This window comes from Belonocnema kinseyi, chromosome 10 (assembly GCF_010883055.1).
Source record: "Belonocnema kinseyi isolate 2016_QV_RU_SX_M_011 chromosome 10, B_treatae_v1, whole genome shotgun sequence".
NCBI classification, from domain to species: domain Eukaryota; kingdom Metazoa; phylum Arthropoda; class Insecta; order Hymenoptera; family Cynipidae; genus Belonocnema; species Belonocnema kinseyi.
The window spans coordinates 76,590,505-76,614,736 of NC_046666.1; the positions used below are offsets into that span (position 1 = coordinate 76,590,505).

General features: G+C 30.8%; 2 protein-coding genes across 2 annotated transcripts in view; both read right to left on the reverse strand.

Moving 5' to 3' along the window:
- The window catches only part of LOC117181212, an 85,487-nt gene extending 75,129 nt beyond the window's left edge, over window positions 1-10,358 (reverse strand). Inside the window, exons 1-5 of the mRNA XM_033373776.1 lie at window positions 10,177-10,358; window positions 8,559-8,686; window positions 8,241-8,455; window positions 6,307-6,733; window positions 3,652-3,856 (exon numbers count right to left, since the gene is read on the reverse strand). Coding sequence (XP_033229667.1) covers window positions 3,652-3,856; window positions 6,307-6,733; window positions 8,241-8,455; window positions 8,559-8,626 — 915 coding nt within the window. The 5' untranslated portion in view covers window positions 8,627-8,686; window positions 10,177-10,358. The remainder of the gene's footprint in view (window positions 1-3,651; window positions 3,857-6,306; window positions 6,734-8,240; window positions 8,456-8,558; window positions 8,687-10,176) is intronic.
- A 9,396-nt stretch (window positions 10,359-19,754) lies between these two features.
- LOC117181906 (glycylpeptide N-tetradecanoyltransferase 1) overlaps window positions 19,755-24,232 on the reverse strand; it is a 25,673-nt gene continuing 21,195 nt past the window's right edge. Inside the window, exon 8 of the mRNA XM_033374926.1 lies at window positions 19,755-20,566. Within this exon, the coding sequence (XP_033230817.1) occupies window positions 20,408-20,566 (159 nt within the window). The 3' untranslated portion in view covers window positions 19,755-20,407. The remainder of the gene's footprint in view (window positions 20,567-24,232) is intronic.

The window sequence follows — 24,232 nt, forward strand, 5'->3', positions numbered from 1 at the left end:
ATGTATCAGCCTTGGAGGAGATTATGTTGAGAAATAAAAAAAAAAATTCTTAAAAACGTTTTTCTTGGTCAGGCCGGAAACTTATCAATCCACCCTCGTACAGACAGCTCTAATGAACTGATACACCTTTGCAGATGCGTATGCCAATTAGCAGGTTATCTTAGCAGCCTGCTATACCTTTTTTTCGATTAACGTTGTTTATACACCTGTCTCCACAAAGGCCCAATTTTTCGGACAATCCTGTAGATCAGGATAGACATTAAAGTTGTTATGCAACGTGTTCAGACAAGGTATTGAACTGTCGTTCTCTTGGTTGAAAAAGGCGTTTTTCTCCGATAGGAGTACAATGTGTTCTAACATCAGCCCCTGCGAAATGAGTATCTTCTACTCTAAACATGACGCGAAGATGCGTAAGAGATTGTGATGTGCAGAAGTAAACTTCTTCCACCAGAAGTTCTTGAGACCATCTTGGCTTTTATCGAAGAAGTTTTTCGCGCCCCTAAGTGTTTTTTTTTCACTTTTTCAGCAGTGACTGATAGACATTTCTCATCAGATGTCATATCAGATGTCCTTGCCTCAGTTAATATTCATATTTTATCAACAATATGTTGACTGATTGTCAGCAGCTCTGACTTATTCAGCGTATGATGGTAGATACTCAGTTTGTCATCGAACTTTCGGACCTTTTCTGTAAAAGACCCCACATATATTATGTAGTCAATCGCATACTGAACACGAGACACATTATATCTTGCCAAGCCAATCTTCTTGTTCAGCTGATGCACGGATCTTTTGAACTTCTGATCCATCGTCGGTTTGAGCCTTCGATTCGAATCAGCCAAAGCTTTCGTTGCACAATAAACTCAAGAATTAATGGTCCAGAAGTAGAACTTGTCCAAGTTATCCTCAATAAGGGAAGCAAAAATTTCAGCAAGATTTTGCGACTTAGGAGGAACTTGGATGTTATTGGTCCAGCTTCTTCGGAAATCGCTATGACCTCTCAGGGGGTGCCTAATTTCCGCGATTGGTCTGAATGTCGCTTCTTGATCTTCATTTGCGGCTTTATCAGGCAACTTTTGGATAAGCGCTTTGCGTCCGTACCCAGTTTCAGAGAGGTAAGCAGCTTGATTGTGCAAAGAATATTAAGAAACGTGCTAACGTCTCCGTCAACAGGGATAATGCTGCCATCGTAGCAATCCAACAAGTCCTCCTTGAGTAGATTAGCCCATTCAACGTAGGCGTTTCGCCTTTTTCGTCGTCGTGTTTCAATCCAAATTATTTTCAACATCCCCTATTGTAGGGTGATAGACATTGTTTGCCAACCTATCTCTGGCTGCTGTGCGCGGTCTCAAGATGTCCTGTACTCCTACCGAAGAAAGGAGACTTGTTCAACGTGTCTCGAAAAAGGAGTAGCAAACTGCCGAGAGAACCTGCAAATTGACAGATGCGGACTTTGGGCATGCATCCAATAGAAGATGAGCGATTTTTTAGGACCAGGAGAATCATCATCCAGGTTTCCTTCAAGAGCGAAGATCTGGCTCATGTAGCTGATGCGTTTCGTAAAGGATTTTCCGACGTACAGAAAGTAAAACCAACGATAAGAATAAGACAAAAAGACGCATGCATTAGTTCAGCACAAAGAAAACCTGGGCCCGACAGTGCGCGTCAACTTCTGGAGAGGTGTCTTTAACGGTGACACCATGAGCCCTATCGTCTTTTACTTTATGCTGTTACTAGTATTTCTTGCTTTTTACTATTCTCAAGGGTTCTTCTGCGGTAAACCTGGATGTCGAAAGAATAAGGTGACTCATGTATTTTACATGGACGATCTCAAAATCTACGCTAAACAGGCCCGTCGAGAGAAAAACCCGGGCTCGGAGGGTGGTGGTGGAAAAGGGCGGGCCCTTAGATGCAATTTTGATTTTTAACAGTTCCGGAAAATCCGGGCCCCCTCGAAAACTCTGGGCCCGGGGAGAAACTACCCGTTATCCCCCCTACACCCTCTTGTCAGGCCTGACGCTATAAATACAGAATAACTTAACCTAATCCTAGAGATTCTCGAGAAGTACACTCTGGCGATTAGAATGGAGTTTGAGTTAGAAAAATTTGCCTAGGTTCATTTGGAGCGAGGAAAACTTAATGGCACCCGCGAAGATCCTGAGCTCGTCAACAGAAGTGCTCTATGACACCTTGGAATTGCAGAGATCTATACATACCTGGGCGTGCCACAGGGCCACATTCTGGACGTAACGTCTAGGAAAGGTGCTCTCCGATGCAGATACAAACTCTTGCCCAACAGATTCCGTCTTCCGATCTGTCGGCGAGGAAAAAAGTATCTGCAACAAACATGATTGCCATCCCATTACAACATGATCATTGTAGGTACAGCGTGCGTAGTCGCAAATGAACGAGACTCTTCTTAAAATAGTCAGAAAGCAGGAAGAAATTGGCAAAGGAGCGTTTCTGTACCAAACGGGGGAGGAAGCTGCTAAAACACTCGGCTTTGACTTCAATATGAGGGGTGAGAGAAATGTATCAAACATTATCTTTCTCAAGTACTTACTCCTGATGGCCGGGATGAAGAAAGCACAGGAGGAAAACTTCGACATACAGCTCATCGATAAGAGGGTGCACGCTATCCTCTACAGAAATGTGAAATATCAATCGATGTCGCTTAACCTTAGGTTTCCTTTGTTGAAATCACCTGGAATGAAGTCGGGCACGGAGAGCTTTATTATATACACCGTCGTCACATTTTCAGCCAAGAAATTCCCGATGATAGCTACAGAGCGTGCCATGCAGACCCCGAATACCTAGGACGCATACTACCTGGTTGTACAACTCAAGAAATATCGCTCGCTAAACGCTTCTAGCGAAATACAGTATTATATTCTCGAAAGTTGTTTCTTACGCGCACTCGAGGCCTGCATACACCACAATCATGGTTTTTGTATCCCACGTTGCGGTCTTCCTAGTACTACTGTTCCGCACAGTTAATCAACTTGCAGTACGGCAGACGGCTGCCACTTATGCCTGAAAAACATCAGCATCGTGGATGGACTGAAACCGAGAGTTTGGTATAATTCTCCGTGACTTCGAGGACCGAACTATGTTCGATATCGAGGTTTCGGCACCCGACGATAAGAATATCACAGCCAATGAGAATAAAAATAAAGAGAGGTATAAGGACTTTATAGAGGAGTTTCGACGGCTGCACCCAGAATATTCTGTTAAGCTAGTCGTGCTGATCATTGATGCTCTAAAAGGTGCTAAGCTTTCACTGTTTCGTGGCCTGCAAAGCATCCATGCGTGTCAACAAAATGCAGACACTTACGGAATGCAAATGGCGGTGGTTCTTGGGTCGCTTCGTGTCCTCAAAATGGACGAGAATTTTGCTAGATCGTCTTATTAAATCCGCCGCAGACTGTAATCACCTATGTTACGGTACTTAGACGTGGTGACAACTGCAATTATCGCGATTTCGCCTGGAGCGGGTAACATGTTTCGAATGACACCCGCTTCCGACGTAATGTCGCAATTTAATAAATTCTTCTTGATTGCGAAATAGAAATTTGTCTCTAAATTCTCTTGGCATTACAAATTTCGAAATCTTTTAATCTATCAATATAAATAAGTGTTTGAAAAACGAACTCTGCTCAGGAAGTTTTCAGTCGAATCCTGGAATTTGTACCAAAAATAGGGCATGACTTTCCGTCTAGGACTAGTATTTCCTGCAAGTCGAAGTGCCTCCACAACTCTTCCTTTTATAAGACCTAATTTTTCGCTTGCATCCAAATTCTTTCTCAAATATATTGAAGGAAAAAGTACCATCTGTGACGAAAAGAGCCAAGAGATTCTGTAATGCAAAAAATAATAAATTGTTTATAATCTAAATTAAATTATGCGATAAATAAGTAGCTTAAAAGGAAGTAATTTCCGATCATAAACAGCATAGATTTTTATAAATAACTTAATTTTCATTATTAAACGGAACCTTTATTGAAATTAGTTAACTTTTAATTAACTTGTGTCTTAAATTTATGAAATAAAAAAGTAATTACTGTGAGAGAAAATATATTCAGAGTTCATTTACTCTTCATGTATCTGTATACAAAAGTGATAATTATTTACAAAGTATATGTTATCGTAATTATTAACCAATCTAAAGATACGCCCTTCATTAAAGTCTGTTTTTTCAAGCGAGTTGAGCATCGAAATCAGTGAATTAGAATTACTCTACTATTATCTACCGCGAGAGAATGAAAGGCCGTTGAATGGAAGCAATTTACGTAATTAGACCACTACAAATGCTTAGAATGTGTGAAGCTGTTGTTAAAGATAAGGTCAGAGTTTAAGCGAACGAATTTAATATAATTTTACTAGAATTATGAAGCAAGTCGTTAAAATTGAATTCCTTAATTTCTTTTCAATCGATATCTACCATTTTTATTATTCACTGGTCTCTTTCTAAATTTTGTTTTTTAGAATGAAATAAATGTTATGAAATAAATGGGCTTTCAAAAATTGTAATTAATTCATGAATCTAAAATCTAGATGATCTGTATATCTTGAATTTTACTGGAATTTTGATTTCCTAGATTAATTTTGAAATTAAGGCCATGCTCCACTTCACAGATTCTTATCATAATGGTATTTTTTGCAATTACTCCCGTCTATGCGAATCATACGTCGAGATGAAAGTTGGTCAATTATATAAATAGTACTAAGGAATGCTTATATATTCCTGAACTTTTATAAAACTAAAAAAAATATTTATCTCAAATCTTTTTTGTTTTGGCAACGCGTTTGTGGAAACTATTTTTCCTTTATGAAAAAAAGAGAATTCGTGAAAAATTTGATTCATTTGGATGAAATTTGTCACAATGTTCACTGCGCTACCTAGAGCATATTTTTATCCTTTTTCACATTTAAACTCAATTTCCCATAGAACTAAAAACTCTTGTTACCTCTTAACATAGCTATATTGATGTGTTTATATTTATTTACGTGTGGAAAAATTAAAAATTAGAAACTATGTGCGGCAGCCCGACGTGCAATCTTGTACGTTAGGTTGCCACACACAACTTTCCATTTTTAATTTTTAACGCATGAATAAATACGAATAAATAAATATATATATATGAAGAATATGAAAAAGGACTGCCATAATTTTGTCATCGTCTTCATATATATTGCACTCTCAGGCATAAAAAACACGAAGGATTTCTCATCTCAAGCGTTTTCCTAATGTAAATAAATATAAATGCGTCAATCCCTAACAGTCCGAATTGAGTAGCCGTTCCATTCACACGCTTTTCTAGGGCTTATCGAGATCAAAGGTGATACCAAGTCTAAATATCTTCTTTTTTTTTTCGTTCTAACAACAAAAATTTTAAGACAACACTAGCCTAATTTTTTATGAAAAATGAAACAGGCTTGAAGAGTACAGATCTGCACCCGTAGCCACTGTCTAGTTACCTCAAATAGTACTTTTTTTATAGAAATGAAGGGTCCTCGGTTTTTAAATATTTTTAATATGTTTTTAAACTGCAAAATGTATTATGTGCATTTACTAGAGAAAAGAAATACACGTTAGTGTTATAACATTTTAATCAAAATTGAACGTTATATGACTCTACCACTGATTTTATATTGTTTTTCCGGACTCGTCAAAATGTTTGTAATCGCACGCCAAAAACACAAGTGCTTGCAAAAATTTTAAATCATTTATTTCAAACAATTGCTGAGTGTTAGTAATCGAGACGCTTCACTCATCTTCGTTAGATAACAGGTTTAGACCGCGGCCCTATGCTCTAGATACAAAAACGCGATTTTTGGAAATCCATTTTAAAGAAACTAAAAGAAATTTTGTCGTTTCGTTTGCGGGATATTAATTGCATATAAAAAATGTTCCAGAAAATGCAGAAAAATCAATTCAAATTTTTTTTCAGTTAACAGTTTTAGACCGCGGACTCTACAAATATCAATAAAAGAGATGAAATCAAAATATATGGTACCAAAAAATTTATTTCAAAATATTTACACGCCTATGCACAATAGAATTCTTAAATATTAAATTTGTCATAAAAAATGAATAAAATATTGTCGTAAACATTTGTTTGGAAGTATGAAAGCAACGAAAACATTTACAGTTTAACCTGTGACCTCGATGAAAAAGTAAAAGATTTTATCTGATGCAATTTAATTTTTTTACGGCTCGTTTTTTTTTCAAAAAGATTTTTGGACCACTTTTTCGTACATAAATGTCCGTAAAACTGAATAAAAGTTTCTTTTATTTATTCATACCTGTTATTTTCGTCGTGTACTTTTGGATCACACTTAGGATAGGGCTGATTGGGTGACAAATTAAAGCAATAAGGATAAGCGTAATAGCCCCAGTTGGCAAAAGGTCTCAAAGACTTTGCGAGTTTCAAAGTTTCCTCCATAAAGTTCCTGGCATGAGATTCAAAATTTTGTGCAGCTTCGTTCTTTATGGCATTGTTACTCCAGAAGGGATGATTATCTCGTTCAATTTCTATCGAAAGCTCACGATAGCGGTTTAGTGAACCCCAATTTTGTCGAAAGACGGGCCTCCAACTTTCAAAGTCGATCACAGCTATTCCACGAAAAGATTCGTTGGCCACTTGCTCGTGAACGTGATCCTTGAAAAGCTGAAGGTGTAGGGTCAAATTACCCTCTTGAGGTACACCTCCATTCCTTCTCATGACATCACCTGAATACAAAAGGTAGCATAAAAAACATCTATTGCAGGATACTATACCCAGTGGGTACAACATTTTAGAACGTAATTGGAACGTCCTAAAAACGTTTTTTGGACTCACAAGTCAAAAGACATTATTTGAACATTTTAAAAACTGTCCTAAGTCAGACCAAATAATGTTATAAAAACGTTCTATGTTTGAATTACGTCTTTAAAACGCCTCTGGAACATTGTATGTTTATAGAACGTTGTATGGACTGACGTAGGACATGTTTAAGCCGCTCTAAAGATGTTCTTTAACTCTTCTGTCCATTGGGTTAAGATATAAGGTTTGACCCTTTTAAATCCAGGATAAGTCTTATTTTCGTTTAATGTGTGCTATAATAATACTATTTTATATCTTTTCCATAGTCTTTGGATACAATGTATACGTTTCTTTTTAAATTGAGTCTCTGTGAGTTTCCTTTTTAATATTACTTACATCTTGAAGCTTATTAAGATAAAAGCTTAGCCAATTACAAAATTAGTTATTTAAAGTGCAACAAGTACAAATTAAAGCAAAGTTAAAATGAAACAATTTTAAATCGTCCCATTAAGGGTTTCAAAATTAAAGATTTTAAAACTTACAGACATCTAAATGAAACAATTTCAGAATTTTTATCCAATTAAACTATATGCCTGAAAATTACAAACATTCCTATTTGGAACAATTATTCATAAATGAAACTTCAAAAAATTGTAAGATTTCAAAATCAAGCTCTTAAAGCATGTGTCAGGGCGCTTCGTAACCAACCACGTTTAGTAGTATAAAAGACTAGTTAATAATTTGAAAACTGTGAAAATTGTGCTGACATTTTTGAAAATCGTTCGGAATTAATATTTAGGGGCAGGTCTGTTGAGCGCAACAGACTTCATATTTTTTTAAGTTCTTTTTTAAATAACAATTTAAAAGCGCTATATGTATTTTAGTGTTTTTCTGTAAGATCCTAAATGAAATTATTAAAAACAGAAAAACAAACTTTTTTAACCATGGTCAAACTTTTGCTGCACTAAACAGGCGTTGATATGCCTTGATCTATTTTGCTTATTTCCCACCATTTTAAAACAAAATGTTCCTTTTTTGTAATTATAAAATCAGCTGAATATAATACCACGGAATTCCACCCATTATTAAAAATTAACCCCAGTTACGCATGGTCCAATCCTAAGGCATCCAAAATGCCTGTAAAATGTATGCTGAAAAATAAATTATTATTTCAAAATGCTTAGATTTCACTGGTACATTTCATAAAAAGTGAAATTAAAAAATTTTGAATTTAGTTTAGGAAAATAAATAATTTACTTGATGTTAATAAACATTTATTCAAAAGAAAGTCGAACTTTCGCTCTTCCCAAAATGACATTAGGAATAACATTTCTTGAGGAATTGAATAATCTCCAAAGAAATAATTAATTTTTTAATTCAAGTTTTAATATTGCTATTTATTATGTTGTTCTTGGAATTAAAAAATATATATACCATTTTCATTTTTGATTAGAGCTGGAAAATTTCCAGGATCGTAGAGAATGAAGATGTTGTCTCCTCGAAATTGATCCTGAGTATTTTGTCGCAAGCCAAAAACAGAGGAAACTTCTTCGAAATGCATGCCATATTTGTGACACATAAAAGTGGGTACATTCCAGTAAACCTCGAAATTATTCTCGATGGCATTGTCGGTTGTGGCTTGCCAAAAACTGAAGGAACAAATGATTTTTGAATAATTATTTAAGTTTTAATGTTAAAAGATTATAGGGGGTTTCCTGAAAAATTATATTTTGCTGAAAATCGAATGCAAACCTAAAGTATTTAGATCCTAGAACGGTTGTAGAAATGCAGAATATTAGGAGGGACCATACTTTGAACATCACGTTGATTCGGTCGATCCTTCATGTAGATTTGTTCAAAAAAGATAATTCTAATTTTTCCTGCAGAAAATGTTTCTATAATATTTTCTAGATTTGATTTACATATAAAGTTATTTGATCGTTTATTTTATCAATTATTTTATGGAATTATCTATTCAGAATTTTATATTTAACATAAACTTCTATGGGTAAATTCTTAGTTTTATATTAGTTCTGATGCTTCTATTCTAAAATATTTCCCAGTTTAAATGTACCTCACCTTAAAATAATCTTCTAAATCGATATAAATGTAATAGTACCGTTTAAAAACAAGAGAATTTCAAAAAATGTTTACTTAATCATTAGAAATGAAATTAATTTCTTATTTACTTAATTTTTACACAAAGGCCCTTTTTTTACTAAAAATACATTAAAATTCTAATCCAATTCTTAATTTTCATTTTTATTGAACGATAGACGTTTTTCAGCTTATGACTTTTAACAAAAATATTAATGATCATTAATTAAAAACTGAAGATCATCTTAGACCAATTTCATATCAAATTAGTCAAAATTTCCAGAAAAGTATAGTCAATGGTGTCATAATTATTTTTTATTTGGATATATCATTTTAGAGCGAAAATAAAGGGATACGTATTTCATAGTTTAATCTCAAAACATTTTTTATTGTTTATAATGAGTTTAATATTACGTGCAAATTCTCAAAAAATGACAAACATTTGTTTTTCATATACAGCGTTTTGAGAATGAGCTTAGGTGTTCCAGATTTTCTTGTTTTATTCAACGTGGAAATTCTTGCAAAATTTCGGCTGTTGAAAATATTTTTTTACAATGAGAAGCTCTGCTTCACCAAAAACGAAACTAAAGAGATATGTAGTAAATATGTATTTTACAAGAAAAACATTTTTAATGTGGTTTTTGAGCAAATTCAATTTCAAGCATGAAAAAAAAACAGCTGCCATTTTTCTACATTATTTTCTTTTTTCTAGACTCAGTTTAACAGAAATTATTTTCAAGACGAACAAAAAAAGAAAATCCGAAATAATTATGCTCATTCAAAAAATCATGCATTGTGAAAAAATTGCTTTTAATTTTTGAGAATTTGTAGGTAATTTTCGAAGTGAAAAAAATTTTGAACAAACTGCGAAGTACGTTGTCCTTTATTTTCACCATAAAATGATGTATTCGAATATACTCTCACAACCTAAGTTAGACATCTTTACCTGATTTGAAATGGAATTGGTCATTAGATTTTTTCCATAAGGAACAAAATATATGGCAAAGAATCTACCATTTGTAAAACAAGATATTAAGTCAATTTTTTAAATTTCCAGGTACATTATACGCCCAAAAATAAACAAAAAATCATTCCCTTTAAAAAATACACATAATCGAAAATATTAAACACTTGTTAGAAATACTATAATCATTACTTAAGTCCTTCGCTTAATGCTATCAGCTATCTAAACTGCAAAATATAAGTGGCGAAGGCCACTCTAAATATATAAAAAACAAACTTGCAAGTATGCAACATTTCTTTTTAAACTTACAGACACTTGACCAAATTTGTATCTACACCCCGTTTGAATTATAAAAACATTAGTTGACAAGGTTATAAATCCCACCGTTTAAAATCTAAATTTCGAAAGAAACTAATGACATTTTTATTCAACACTAAAGAATTATTAATTTATTTTTTATTTTTAAGATCAATTATTTTTCTCGGGTGTGCGTAACAGCGATAGTACTAGGCGCGCGACTGAATTCCACTTGATTTGAAGCTTGTATTTATTCCACTTCATGACAATCCCCACCTACATTCTCGTTCCGTAACGTACTTGTTATCTAGCTCCGTGAATTTGTTAAAAAAAAACTCTTCCGTATTTTTCGAAAAAGTTTAACAACAGTTAACATGTTCCTTGTTGGAACTGAGGGGCATCGAGGATTCCAGTCAGAATGAAACCTTCACGTACCGAAGGCTTCATTAATATACGTTACTGATAAAAAGCGCAAAATGCATTTAACTGCATATAATTAGCTTGCGAAGAAGTCGATTTCTTCAAAGTTACAATGTTTAAAACGGTAAATTGTGCTTGGAACCTAAAAGCCTAAGTTCTTTATCGTCTCTGCAAAAATTTACTGTATGTGACAGACAACATTTTTGGCCACTTAATGTACAAACATATTTTCACCATTCGTCTAAAATAAAAGATGAGTAAAAAAACGCTGCTCGAAAATCCAGAAACGTTAAAAATTAAAAGTTTAAAAAGATTAATTTTTCAAATTCGACCCTACAAAATTCAAATACCTTTGACGCAATTGCAATTAGTCTAATTAAAATTTAAACATGACATGATATTTAAAATTGGACAAACTTTAATTTAAAAAATTCAAAACTTCAACACTTGAAATTTCACAATTTGAAATTAAAATACATCGTAATCGAAATGGAACAATTTGGCACGAAAACATTTCATTTCTGTAGTAGGATTCTGTATAACATCATCACATTTGATTAAAAAATAAATTTAGTTCTTTTTTGCCCGAAAAAATAATCATAAGCTTTCATTTTTTAATCAGTTTTTGTTTCTTCTAACTTTTTGTCATACAATATATTCTTTCTTCTTTGCTTTTAAATCAAATTCTCTGCAATTTTCGTAAAAATTGCGAAAATTTTTCGAAGTCTATATAATCGAAAGCTTTTAAAATTAATTGATGCATTTTGATAATTTGAAAATTCTTTTACTTTTACAAAAATTACCTTAATTCTACCAAATATTTATTAGTACTTTATATACTCTAGTAATATAGCATTTGCAAAGGGACGTTGAAGTAAATAAAGATGTGCATTCAAAAATTATGACTGTTTTAAAAATTTGCAATATATTAGAGATTACGTTTTTAGGACAAACATTGATAGCTGTTATTCATGTCCTAGTAAAATCTACGATTCAACTCCTCTTCCGATTCAGCTGCTAACAAAACTATTCATGGTCTTATAATTTAATTACGATTCCTTCTTACATTATATACTTTTTGACAACTGCTTACTCTAAACAAGTTTCTAATTACGTTTAGAGATCGGTAGTTAATTTAAATCTTTATTAAAATAAACATATATTGTATATCAGTATTTCACACCTAGATGCAAAATATTTGTTTACAAAAATAGTGTACAAAAGTACAAATCTGCATTTTTGTTTCCAATAACTTTACAGAGTTCTTAAAACACAGAACAAAAAACAATAATGCAAAAATTAATTAATTTCACTCAATCACATAGAGTCGGGAGAAGTAGAAAACCTTTGAATTATTCTTGGATCAGTAAAAGATGATCTTAATATTACAAAATTGAGTTTTTTCCTACTCCTTTCATTAAATTAATTTTTCATTTTAGAAAATTAATATTCTGTCATAAAAACAGTAAGTATTGCCCTCGTTCGTGATTTGGGTTGAAGATAACATAAAAATGAGTCCAAGGAAACTTTGTTCTTGATCTTGAGATAACCAACGACTATCTTGTCAAATCCGGAGGCAAGGGCTTTCGTCTTCAATGCCAATTTCCCGGCTTGGTAATATAAGATAAATACACGAGTGCGTTTGCCTTAAACTGGTTTATGCCGGAATTATATTTACGTCATGATTAGGCATTTTAGGGATACAAGGGCGATTCCATATCAATTTCCATATTAAAACTATGGAAAAATTAATAATAATCCATTAAAATGATCAAGTTCAAAAATGAAGAATTTTAAATTTGATACTTTTCAAGTAAAGATTAAAACATGCAAAATTGAACATTGTTTTTATAAAAATTGCTTGATATTTTACCATTTTATTTTATAAAATAATTGATTTAAATTGCAATGTCTTTAATACTGGACAGCATTTCAAAATAAATAACAGATTGAGAGATTAGGAATTTTAAAATCCTACTCTTCAAAATTCAACAATCTACAAATGAAAAGCAATTAAAATTGCACAGTCTCAAAAGAAAGCCATACAAATGGACAATTTTTATTTTGCACAATTTGAAATTCAAAGCATTCAAATAAGAAGAATTCAGAATTATATGCATACGTAGGTTTTACAAATTAGACTATTCCCAGTTATAAATATGTTAAACTTAAAGCTATCAAAAATATCAATTTCAAATTGGAATAGCATCAATTTTAATCAATTATAAAAGCCATTGAAATTGGCATAATGTCCGGTGATACGACGTAAAATTTAAGATGGTAGGATTTTTATTTTTAAACTATTTTAATTTTTTTAAATATTCCCGTTCGACAAATAAATTGTTCCTTCTTAGTTCTTCCTGATTGTTTAAATCTCCCGGTTGATTCTATTTAAAAAATAAATAAATGAACCTTGAGTCCACAGATAAGTGCAAAGTAGCTCCTAATTCCTATCTCATTTGATACTATTTTAATTATTAATTATAATTTTACGTTAAGAAACCTACGAAAATCTTTTAACATCCAGATTTATATTGTGTCCATATTTCCACACCGGGAAAGAAAAACAATTCAAATTTTTATTCCTCTTAATGGCAATAAACTTTAGAAAGGCAAAACACAAGTGTCGTCAGAACCGGAAATTTATAAGACATACACGTAATTATTGCCAACTTGGAAGATCAGGATCTGAGTTTTCTTGTTACGATTTCTCATGAAATTATGCAAGAAAATTGATTATATAATTTTAAAAGAATTATCGGCTATTCAGAAAAATATTTTTCCCTAAGGGGGAGATTTTTTTTAGTTCAACATCAAAAACTATGAAAAAGTTCATATTTCTCAGATTTTGATACTTTCTTAATCGCGAGGGCAATACGAGCCGAGCACTGATCAAATATTTAAGTTCGTATTTAAGCCAAGGTGTTATAACCTGGAATTCTGTTTTTCAATCTCGACCTAAGAAACTGACACTGCATCCGTTTACAAAGAAAAAATTAAAAAACAACACTATTCAAGAAAAACAAGACTAATTGTTTAAACAAAAATTAATCTGATAAAAATATTGCCAAGAAACAAATTAATGATACTTGAAACTACTTTCTTAATTTTTAAAACAAAACTTTAAAAGTGGAAGATGCATTTTGCTTTATCTATAGATAATAAAAACATAATAGACGAATATAAATCTTTAATCGAGAAACAGAAGGTGAATGGTGTTTATTTTTTAGTCTTTTAACACTCGTTTCATTTTATTTTATCGGAGAGACCTTCCGTAGACCCTATCTTTTATGAGTTCAGTGTCAAACGTTTATCGCAAGCAACATCCATAAATAAAGAATGAGGTATCCTTATTGTACAAGTGACACTAATTGCAACGCGGTGGCTTCGAAAAGGAATCTCCAAACGATTCAATTAACGTGTCCACTCACTTGTCCAGGAAAAAAATGTTTTAAAAATTGTTCATTGCTCCGTAACATTTAAATTCCGAATCTCTTTTCATTTCAAAACTGGGCAACTTTTTAATTTCCTCTTTCTGAAGTTAATAAATACCACTGAAGTTTGTAAAACACGTTTATTAAAATTTATTTCCTGAAGATGTTGTGGCGTTGACCAGGGTAATTAATAAGTGAAGATGTTACTTCGAAATTAATCAATTTTGTTGCTTACTGGTGCATATTTTTATTAAAAAATAACCAACTACGGGGTCTCACCGTTTAGTTTAACGTTTCGACCGTTCTTCAACGGGCTTCATCAGGAAATTAACGTATGGTTTAGTACAAAAAAAAACATAAGATCACAGGAAAAGTCATCTACAAAGGAACGCATTTTTCCTCCTAATAATTTATCTAGTTTCTAAAGCAATTTTTTTAGAAAAATTTAAAAAAAGTCTTTAAATGGAAAATTTGTTAAGTAATTATGATAATATAATCTTCCATTTTTCTTTTTCACAAGATTTTTCTATGAAAAAAATTGAATGTCTTCAGTTAAATTCATTTTGACTCCAACTGCTTGATGGAACAGATATATGCACAATTTTGAAAACTCTTGTGTTTTTTAATAAACTTTAATTATGTCCGTCCTGCAGACAGAGTCGAAATGATTTATTTAACTGAAAAATATTTTTTTAAACATAAACTCAAATTACTGTAAAATAAATTCCGTTCTTTTTCAACTTCCTAACAAATTTTAATAACATACACAAAACTTTTTACAAACGAAAGATCAAAATTTATATGTACATTTGAACTAATTTTGTGACCGAAAATCAAAAAAAGTTTCGCTCAAATTTAAAATTACGTGATTGAAGAAATTTCTTAAGATATTTAAAGTTATGTGACAAGTAACATTTGAAAAAGAACAAAAAGGTCATTCTATTTTTTTTCATAGAAAAATTTGGTGAAATAGAAAAATGGGAGATTTAGATTCTCAAGGTTACTTAAAAAATTTTCCATATAGACATGTTTTTTAAATTTTTCTAAAAAAAAAAACTTTCGAGAGGAAAAATGCTACCTGAAATTTGACTTCGGATTCTCGTAGTGCTAGCTACGTAGAAAAAAGCTTAATGGTTTGTGACCAAGGTTTCACAAGTTCTGTGTGTATACAAAGAATCGTCAAAGATAGCAAAAACAGGTTTTTTGTTTGTTGCAACCAACCTATATAGCTGTGAGAAAAAAAAATTTAGTTAAAAAATGTAAAAATGACGTATCGTATATAAAGATTTGTTCATTTGTTCACTGGGAAAAAATAAAAAACGTCCAAAACTGCCTTTTTAAAATATGCAATTATTATTGCAATAATTAACAATAACCCGAAATAATAATTAATTTTCATACAAATTGATTTTTAATTAAAAAATTGAGTTTTTTCAACGGAATTTCTACAGATTTGGTCATTAGGATCTTATCGAAAAGTGGGTTATCGTCCTCTACAGAAGTTGCGCTATTCATCTGTACTAAGTAGCAAGATGAACTTTTTCAACGAATTTTAAAAAAAAACTTGTAACAAATTTTTAACCAAAGAAATGAACTCTTTAACAGAAATGATGCTTCTTCAACTAAAAAATAAATTTTGAACCCGTTAGTTGAATTTTTAACCCAGAAGATGAATTTTTACAACAAATACTAAATTTTCAACAAAATAGATAGATTTCCAACTAAAAAAGATCAATTTTGACAAAAAAGAAAATAGTTTAATTTGAAGTTAAGAACTTTAGTTTTTAAGCAAATAAAATAAAATTTCAACGAAATAGTTAGATTTTCAAACAAAATGATGAACATTGAACTTTTATTTATTTTAATTTTAGTTGAAAAAATAATTGTCAACTAAAGAAATTAAATTTCTATCATAAAGGTTCATTCTCTACAAAAAAGACAAGTTTTGAAAAAAATTAATTTTTAATGGAAAAGAACAAATTTTCAACTAAATACATGAGTTTTCAACCAAATAAGTGAATTAGTCACCAAGAAGACTAATTTCCTTTCACAAAAGACAATATTTGAACAAAGTAGAGAATTTTCCAACGAAGTAGTTAATTTTCATTTAAGAATTTTTTTTATCAAAATCGAAAATTGTGAAAATTTAATCAAGTAGTTATATTAGAATACAAACCCTGGTATCAGTCATCAGTATAAAAATAAATGTCGCATTTTCCTTACTCTTGAACTTTAAAAATTTAATTTTGATATAAAAACAAAATAATTCAATACATTTTTATGACAGATATGCTAATAAAACGCGGTAAACGGAGCCTTTTAGTAAATTCGAATCGATTTCAAATTGAATTTTCAACCAAGCAAATTAATTTATAATAAAAGAGAAATTTTTAAATAAAAAAGATAATTTTTCAAACAAAGAGATCAATTTTCATATAAAATTATGAAATATACAAATAGAATAGTCACATTTTCAGTTGGACAAAAAATTTCAAAAAATAGTTACCCTTTCCAACGAAGCGATGAATCTTTAACTGAAAGAAATACACTTGAAACCGAAAAGGTGAATTTTCAACTAAAATGACAAATCAGCAACTAGAATAATTAAGTATTTAACCAAAAAGATGAATTTTCAATCAAGACGATTAATTTCTGCAAAAGAAACCGAATTTTCAATTAAAAAAGATAATTACTCTACCAAAAACTGAATTGTTAGATTAGTTTAAAAAATGAATGTTCAAGCAAAGAGATAAAATTTTAACTATAATAATTGAATATCCTATTGAAATAGTTACATTTTTGTTTAAAAAAAGAAACTAATTTTTCAACGAGTAGTTAAATACAGAAATGTAAATCTACTTTTACAAATTAAGAATCACTGTTATTCAATGTTCTACTGCAATTTAAACAAATTCCCTGACATTTAAAGATTTTCCTACGTAATAATAGCCCTTCACTCTTTAAAAAAAGAAAATTCAACAACAGGTACTTTATATAAAAAAAATTCAAATTTCGGATGAAAACATTACGAATTCAAGTTTTCTATACAATCTTAGCATCTTTTTAAATGATATTGCTGAAAGAGTGTAACTAATGATTCTTTTTCTACATATAACTAGAGCTATCTTAAGATTGTAACTAAATAACTAATTTGTTTTCTATGAAAAAATTTCTCTATCGCATAAACCCGTTATCAAACTAACCTGCATTGGCCCTGAATAAAGCCCAATCAAATGCGATGGAACCCTAGGGGGCACAGGAGGCAATGCTTTGTTCAATTTTTGAAATGTACCTACAATCTTTGTGAAGCAATAGCAGTTTTTCCAAAATATTTGAAATCTTTGAGAAATCTTCAGGAAATCATTGCAATTTTGTATTTGTGAAATTGTTTTAATCATTCGAAAATCATTGAAATCTTAATAAGATCTTTGGGAATTTTTTTTACATCTATGCGAAAATTTGAAATATTCCGTAATAATCGTGAAATTATTGAAATCTTTGTGATATATTTGCGAAATGATTGGAGTCCTTGTGAAGCCTTTTAAATATACCAGAAATCTTTGAAATCTTTGTTCAGTCTTTGAAATCTGAGATCTTTGTGAAATAATAGAAGTCTTTGTGAAATCTTTGAAATCTATTTGAAAACCTTGCGAATTATTGGAAACCACTGTGAAATCATTGCAAACTATTTGTAAATTCTCTCAATATCTTTGGGAAATATTTAAAAATTTTGGGGAATCATTGAAATCTTTGTGAAACCTTTGCAGATTCTCTAAAAATCTTTACATAATATTTAAAATCATTGGAAAATATTTAAAATCTTTGCCGAAATATTTTTAGAATCGTTGCAAATTCTCTAGAAATCTTTGGGAAATCAATCAAGTTTTTGTAAAATCTTTACGAATTCTCTAAAAAGCTTTGAAAAGTATTTGACATTTTTGTCAAGTATTTGTAGAATATTTGCAAATTCTCCAAAAATCTTTGCGAAATATTTGAAATCTTTGTGAAATATTTTTAGAATCTTTACAAATTTTCTACAAAATCTTTGGCAATTCATTCAAATCACTGTGAAGTCTTTGTAAAATCTTTGCGAATTCTCTAAAAATCTTTACGAAGTATTTGAAAGAATTTAAAACCTAGCGAATTCTCTAAAAATCTTTTCAAAATATTTTAAATATTTGTGAAGTATTAGTAAAATGTTTACAAATTCTCTGGAAATCTTCGCGAAATATTTGTAGAATCTTTGCAAATTGTCTAGAAATCTTTACGAAATATTTGAAAACTTTGTGAGATATTTGTAGAATTTTTACAAATTCTCTAAAAATCTTTTGGAAATATTTGAAATATTTCTGAAATATTAGTAAAATGTTTGCGAATTGTCGAGAAATCTTTGCGAAATATTTGTAGAATCTTTTCAAATTGTCTACAAATCTTTGCAAAATATTTGAAAACTTTGTGAGATATTTGTAGAATTTTTACAAATTCTCTAAAAATATTTGCGAAATATTTGAAATCATTTAAATCTTACCGAATTCTCTAAAAATCTTTTGGAAATATTTGAAATCTTTGTGAAATATTAGTAAAATGTTTGCGTATTCTCCAGAAATATTTGTGAAATATTTGGAAAATCATTCAAATCTTTATGTAATTATTGAGAATTCTCTAGAAATTTTTGCGAATTATTTAAGAATCTTTGCAAATTATATAAAAATCTTTGCGAAATATTTGAAATCTTTGTGAAATCATTGAAATATTTGTGAAATATTTGTAGAATCTTTACAATTTTCTAAAAATCTTTGACAATTCATTCAATTCTTTGTGAAATATTAGTAAAATCTTTGCGAAATATTTGAAATATTTGTAGAATCTTTACAAACTTTCTAAAAATCTTTGGCAATTAATTGAAATTTTTGTAAAATCTTTGCGAGTTCTCTAAAAATTTTTGAGAAATGTTTGAAATCTTTGTGAAGTATTTGTAGAATCTTTGCAAATTCTCTAAAGATCTTTGCGAAATATTTGAAATTTTTGGCAAATAATTCGAATCTTTGTGAAATCTTGGTAAAATCTTTCAGAATTCTCCAGAAATCTTTGCGACATTTTTGTGGAGTATTTGTAGAATCTTTGAAAATTCTCTAAAAATTTTGGTGAAATATTTGAAATCCTTGAGAAATCATTCAAATTTTTGCGAAATATTTTAAATCATTGTTAATTATCTAGAAATCTCTGCAAAATATTTGTAGAATCTTTGCAAATTCTCTAAAAATCTTTGCGAAACATTTGAAATCTATGCAAAATCTTTGCGAATTCTCTCAAAATTTTTGGGAATTATTTGAAATCATTGTGTATGCTCTAAAAATCTTTTTGAAATATTTCGAATCTTTGTTCAACCTTTCAAATCTGTCTGACATCTTCGTGAAATAATAAGTCTTTGTAAAATCTTTTAAATCTATCCAAAATCTTTGTGAAATATTTGACGCATTTGTGAAATCATTATGAAATTTTTTTAAACTCATTGCAATTTGACACAGTATAAAATTATCATACTGTGTACAAATTGTACCATTCAATATTATAAGTCTATGCCTCTGCCCGCTTTAGAAAAAAAAGCTACGCCACTTCAGATCCCAATAGTAAAGCCTAGTCAGAAAAACTAAAACACCTTCAAAGAGAAACCTAAAGCCTGAAATTTAAATTTCTATTTAAAGGAAGGAAATCGGGCAATACACAAGACACGAATTTTGTTTAATGAATCTTCATTTATTCAACGACCTTTTCACAAATTTTTGGGCGTGACTTTCATTCACCTACCGTCGCCAAAATTTGTAAAGGAAAAGCGTCCAAAAACCAAATAAAACAATGATCTTGTCCCTCACGATTACGAAACTCATATCTCGCTTTTGTAATAGACGGAGCGATCTAGTTTAAAAGAAAACCTCTCGAGGTTCACGTGCAAATTCGGCAAAATTCTATTAACGTACTTATCTACATTGCTTATTTATATGCGCATCGGTGTGTCTTTGTGTATAATATAATATAATATAATATAATATACAATATACACTTTAACACGGAGTGTGCACAATCTGACTGTTGGACGAGAGTGAGCCGGAATCTCGAGTTTTTCATCGAAGATGCAGCTTAGCAAGGAAGATTCGTCTCCTTTCCACCGATTCCTCGAGCGAAATCAATCTGCTCCAAGGGAAAATCCTAGTCAAAAAATATCGGGCAACACTCACCCTCGTTTTTTTCGACTCCCGGATGACGCTACTTCCTTCGCGTTTTTATTTCATTACCATTTTCTTTCTCTCCCTCCCTCCTTCTCTCTCCCTCTCTCCACAGTACGCTCGCATTTTACGTTTCTTAAGAATCTTAGACAACGTGGAGACATTCTACTGGAGAACCAGACCAATTTTTCCAGGCGGCATGCTTGGGCAACGCCAATTATACAGATAATACTGCAGATTGCCGTCGCCGATTCCGAATTTCAGGGGTTCCAGGAACTCCTTGTTTTCCATTAGATCTAGGGCATTAAAGACATCGAAGCCCAGCTGAAACAAATTTTTTTGAAATAAAAGTTTTGTGTGAATTAGCTATTTTCACTTCAACCATCAGCTAGCTTCACTCTGGTGAAAGCTGAGGTCAAAACAATGGACCAAAACTTTATTTCTGTAATAACTTTGTAATTAATAATAACTATTATCATTTTATTATTTCATTAGATTAGATCAGAGGTCTCGACAATCCACAGGTGCAACGTGAGCCAGGATCGCTCGGCCTTTTCAAGATCTACCAATTTTGTTTCGACGGGAAACGGAGAGGAAGTTTATGAACCCTTTGAAAAAAATCCCAGTAGGAAGGGCTCGGAGAACCCTTTTTTCTCGTATAACTGGACAGAGCTTGAAATACAAAGTATTTTATTTAAAGTGTTTGAACTAAGCAACTGCCGATATTTGTTCACAAATAAATGTTTTCGACATTAATAATAAAAAATAATTTTAAAAAATACTAATAATAATAAAAATAAGTGGTCAAAAATAAATTGAAGGCGTTCCAAATTTAAGAGTTTTTTTTTCAAACCGAGAATCTGTAAATAAAATTATTTCAGAATAAGGGTTCGAAAATAGAACAGATTAAAAGCTTTAAAAATTGTTTACTTAAAATTCGAAGGAATTAACATTGCATTTGCGCTTTTAAATAAATATAATTTTTAATTTGATACTACTTTAATGAATATTGACTGTTTCAAAGTCAAAGCTGCTTAAATTGTAGAATTAAAATTTTTTATTACATTTAAACAAATAAAAATTTATGTCACACATTTTTCTTCTAGGATAAAAAATTAATTTTCCGTCATTTTTACCTCTCAAAATGTAAATTTTTTAAATTATAAAGCTTTAAAATTAAATAATTCCAAAAATCTTTTTAAAAAAAATCATTTTTGATTTTTAATAGAAACTTTTTGAAAAAAGGTATCGCAAATGAAAGGAAAAAAATCTTTGCATTGATATTAGCAGATCGTGAAAACAGTTATTTTTTTTTTGTCTGTTAGAAATAATAATATAATTAATTATTTAAGTCCATTTACATTTTTTGTAAACTTTTAATATTGAAACATTTGTTATTACGGAACTTAAAATTGATTATGTTCTTGATATTATGTAATATAAACTCAAGGACACGTGAATTTATTGCTCCTTTTTAAATTAATTTGAAAATTAAATTTTAAATCATTTATTAACAAAAACTTTTTTATGGAATTTAAATTGTGAACATAAAAAATTACAATTGAATTGAATATTTTATTTAACAATATTAAAGTAACGAAAACTAAACATTCGTTATTTTATTTCATAATTATCATTCTTAGCGTGAAATTTTGGATCCAAATAAGAGTCTCGAGTTTAAGAGTCACCAGCGGCAAAAAATAAGGTAAAGGGTTTTGACAGTTCTGGGTCAAAAGTGAGTAGATCCGACCTATGGGCCTGGGATCGCTAGTAGATACAGAATCTACCTTTGGAGATCCCTAGATTAGATAGTAATTAGAAAATAAAAACTATTTTTCAAATATACTTATATAGCCAAAATTAGTTTTTACAAAGATAATAGAAAAATAAGGCAAAAATGGACTGAATCTTATGCATTTGGTCCCTTGTTTTCTATTCAGCAGTCAATAAAGTGAAGTTAGTTGATAGTTGAAGGGAGAAAACCTAATTAAGGAGGAAACATGCGCAACTTTGGTAGGGCAAGAATGTCCTAATTACTGCGGTGACCATCGACATATAGAAATGGACCAGTAATGCTGTGGGGAGAATGGTAATGGGCTCTAGAGAGAGAAAAAACATATGAGACGTACACCTATCTCTTTCTATATAAAGCTGATTGGTCGAGAATATTTTCGTTGGGTGAAGTTTGGCGCAGCACAGGACCGTGGTTTGTGTCGCGAGTGCCCCAATAATGTGACTTATCACACTTTTCAGAATTGATTTATTTATAATTTATTTAATGATCATTTATTGTAAATAAATGTAAAAAATGGTGGCAGCCTGTGTAGTTTGTGGGCGTTGTCAAGACGTTTACATGGGAATATGTTTTCATACGTAAGTAAAGTTATTGAATATAGTAAAATAAAAAATGTTCCAACAAAAACAAAACCTCAAAATATGAAGTTTTGTACCTATGCAATACGAATGATTATTTTTTATGTTATAGAAATATTGTTCAAATTCTTGACAGTTTTTACATTATTTTTGCACTCACAAAACGATTATTATTGTAGCATTTTCAATCAAATTTCAAGAAGAATTCAAGATTAACAAGTTTTTAAAATAATCTATCTGAAACAGGTTATTTTACATGAATTTTCTTTAAAATTCAATTTATTATAACTACAAATTTGTAATGTATTGTTTATCTTTTTTTTTTTTTAATTAACCGTACAAAATCTTTAGGTAATACCCGGGGCCATCAAATCACTTGACAGAGTCCTGAAATAGATAGAGGCAGGTCTACGTCTCATATTAAAATAATATGGTTTTTTTGTTTCAGCCTAGGCAAATACGAGAATGTAATATAACGTATTAAAAATGTATGAAAAAAAGAACATAATAGTACTTATCACTGCAGATTTAAATTTTATTTATCTACGAGCATATAAATAAAAAATGAACAATTTTAGGTTAACCCTTAAACGACCAAAACGCCACTACCGGGACACTGCTTTTCAACGGCCAATAACTAAGACTATACGACACTAGAAAAAATTGAGAAACATATATTTTTATTGCTTAAGATCTCCTCTTTCCGACGGTGCCAATGAAATTGCTCAAAAAATTTTCTTATTATCCCAAAATGCAGTTTAAACAAAAAAAAAACGTGATTTTTCGTGCCTATTTTTTTTTTGTGAACCATTTTCCAAAGCTTTTCGAGTCTAATTAACCTGGAATCTCACTAACGGGTGGAATAAATGTCTAAACTTTGAGAATCCATGGTTCAAAGATCGATTTTTCGTTTTAGTATTTTCAAAATGGCTTCTTAATGGCAAAATTTTTGTGAAAACATTCATGAATTTTTTTACAATAAACGATGCGCTTTTCGGAAAAATCATCAAGAATAAAAAGTTCTTGCAATCAGCCAAGAAATATACCTGAATTTTTTCGAATTGTTTTGAGCAAAATTTTGGATTTTGCATATGAACAAACTCCGAATCGGAATGGGATTCCGATGAAAATGATGAACGTATCATCATACAGCATCTCAAAAACAATTGGAACCAAATCACGTTTTTTCATGAAGTAACGAAGAAAAAGTTTGCCCTGCAAATTTCTGTAAAGAAATCAGCAGGAAATATTTGTCGCAATCAAAACTAGGTGATTTCGAAACTCACAGATACGAATAACGAACAAGAGCATTATGTAATAATGAACAATGTCGCCAGAGGACTACTAGATTTTGCATTGATTGCAACATGTATTGTTGCTTACATTGTTTCTCAAAATTACATTCTGAAACAGCAGGATCAAAATTATTTCAACGGATTGAAATCTGAAATGAAAAAAATTCTCCATAAAAAAAAATTAAAAAATGTAAAAAAAATATATAAAATCCCTTAAAACAAAAAAGAGACTATCGATATTCGTCGACATCCACGTTGGTGATAGTTGGGCAACGTAAACTTTGTTTGCGGCAGACGGACGATAGATATTCGTGAATCATTT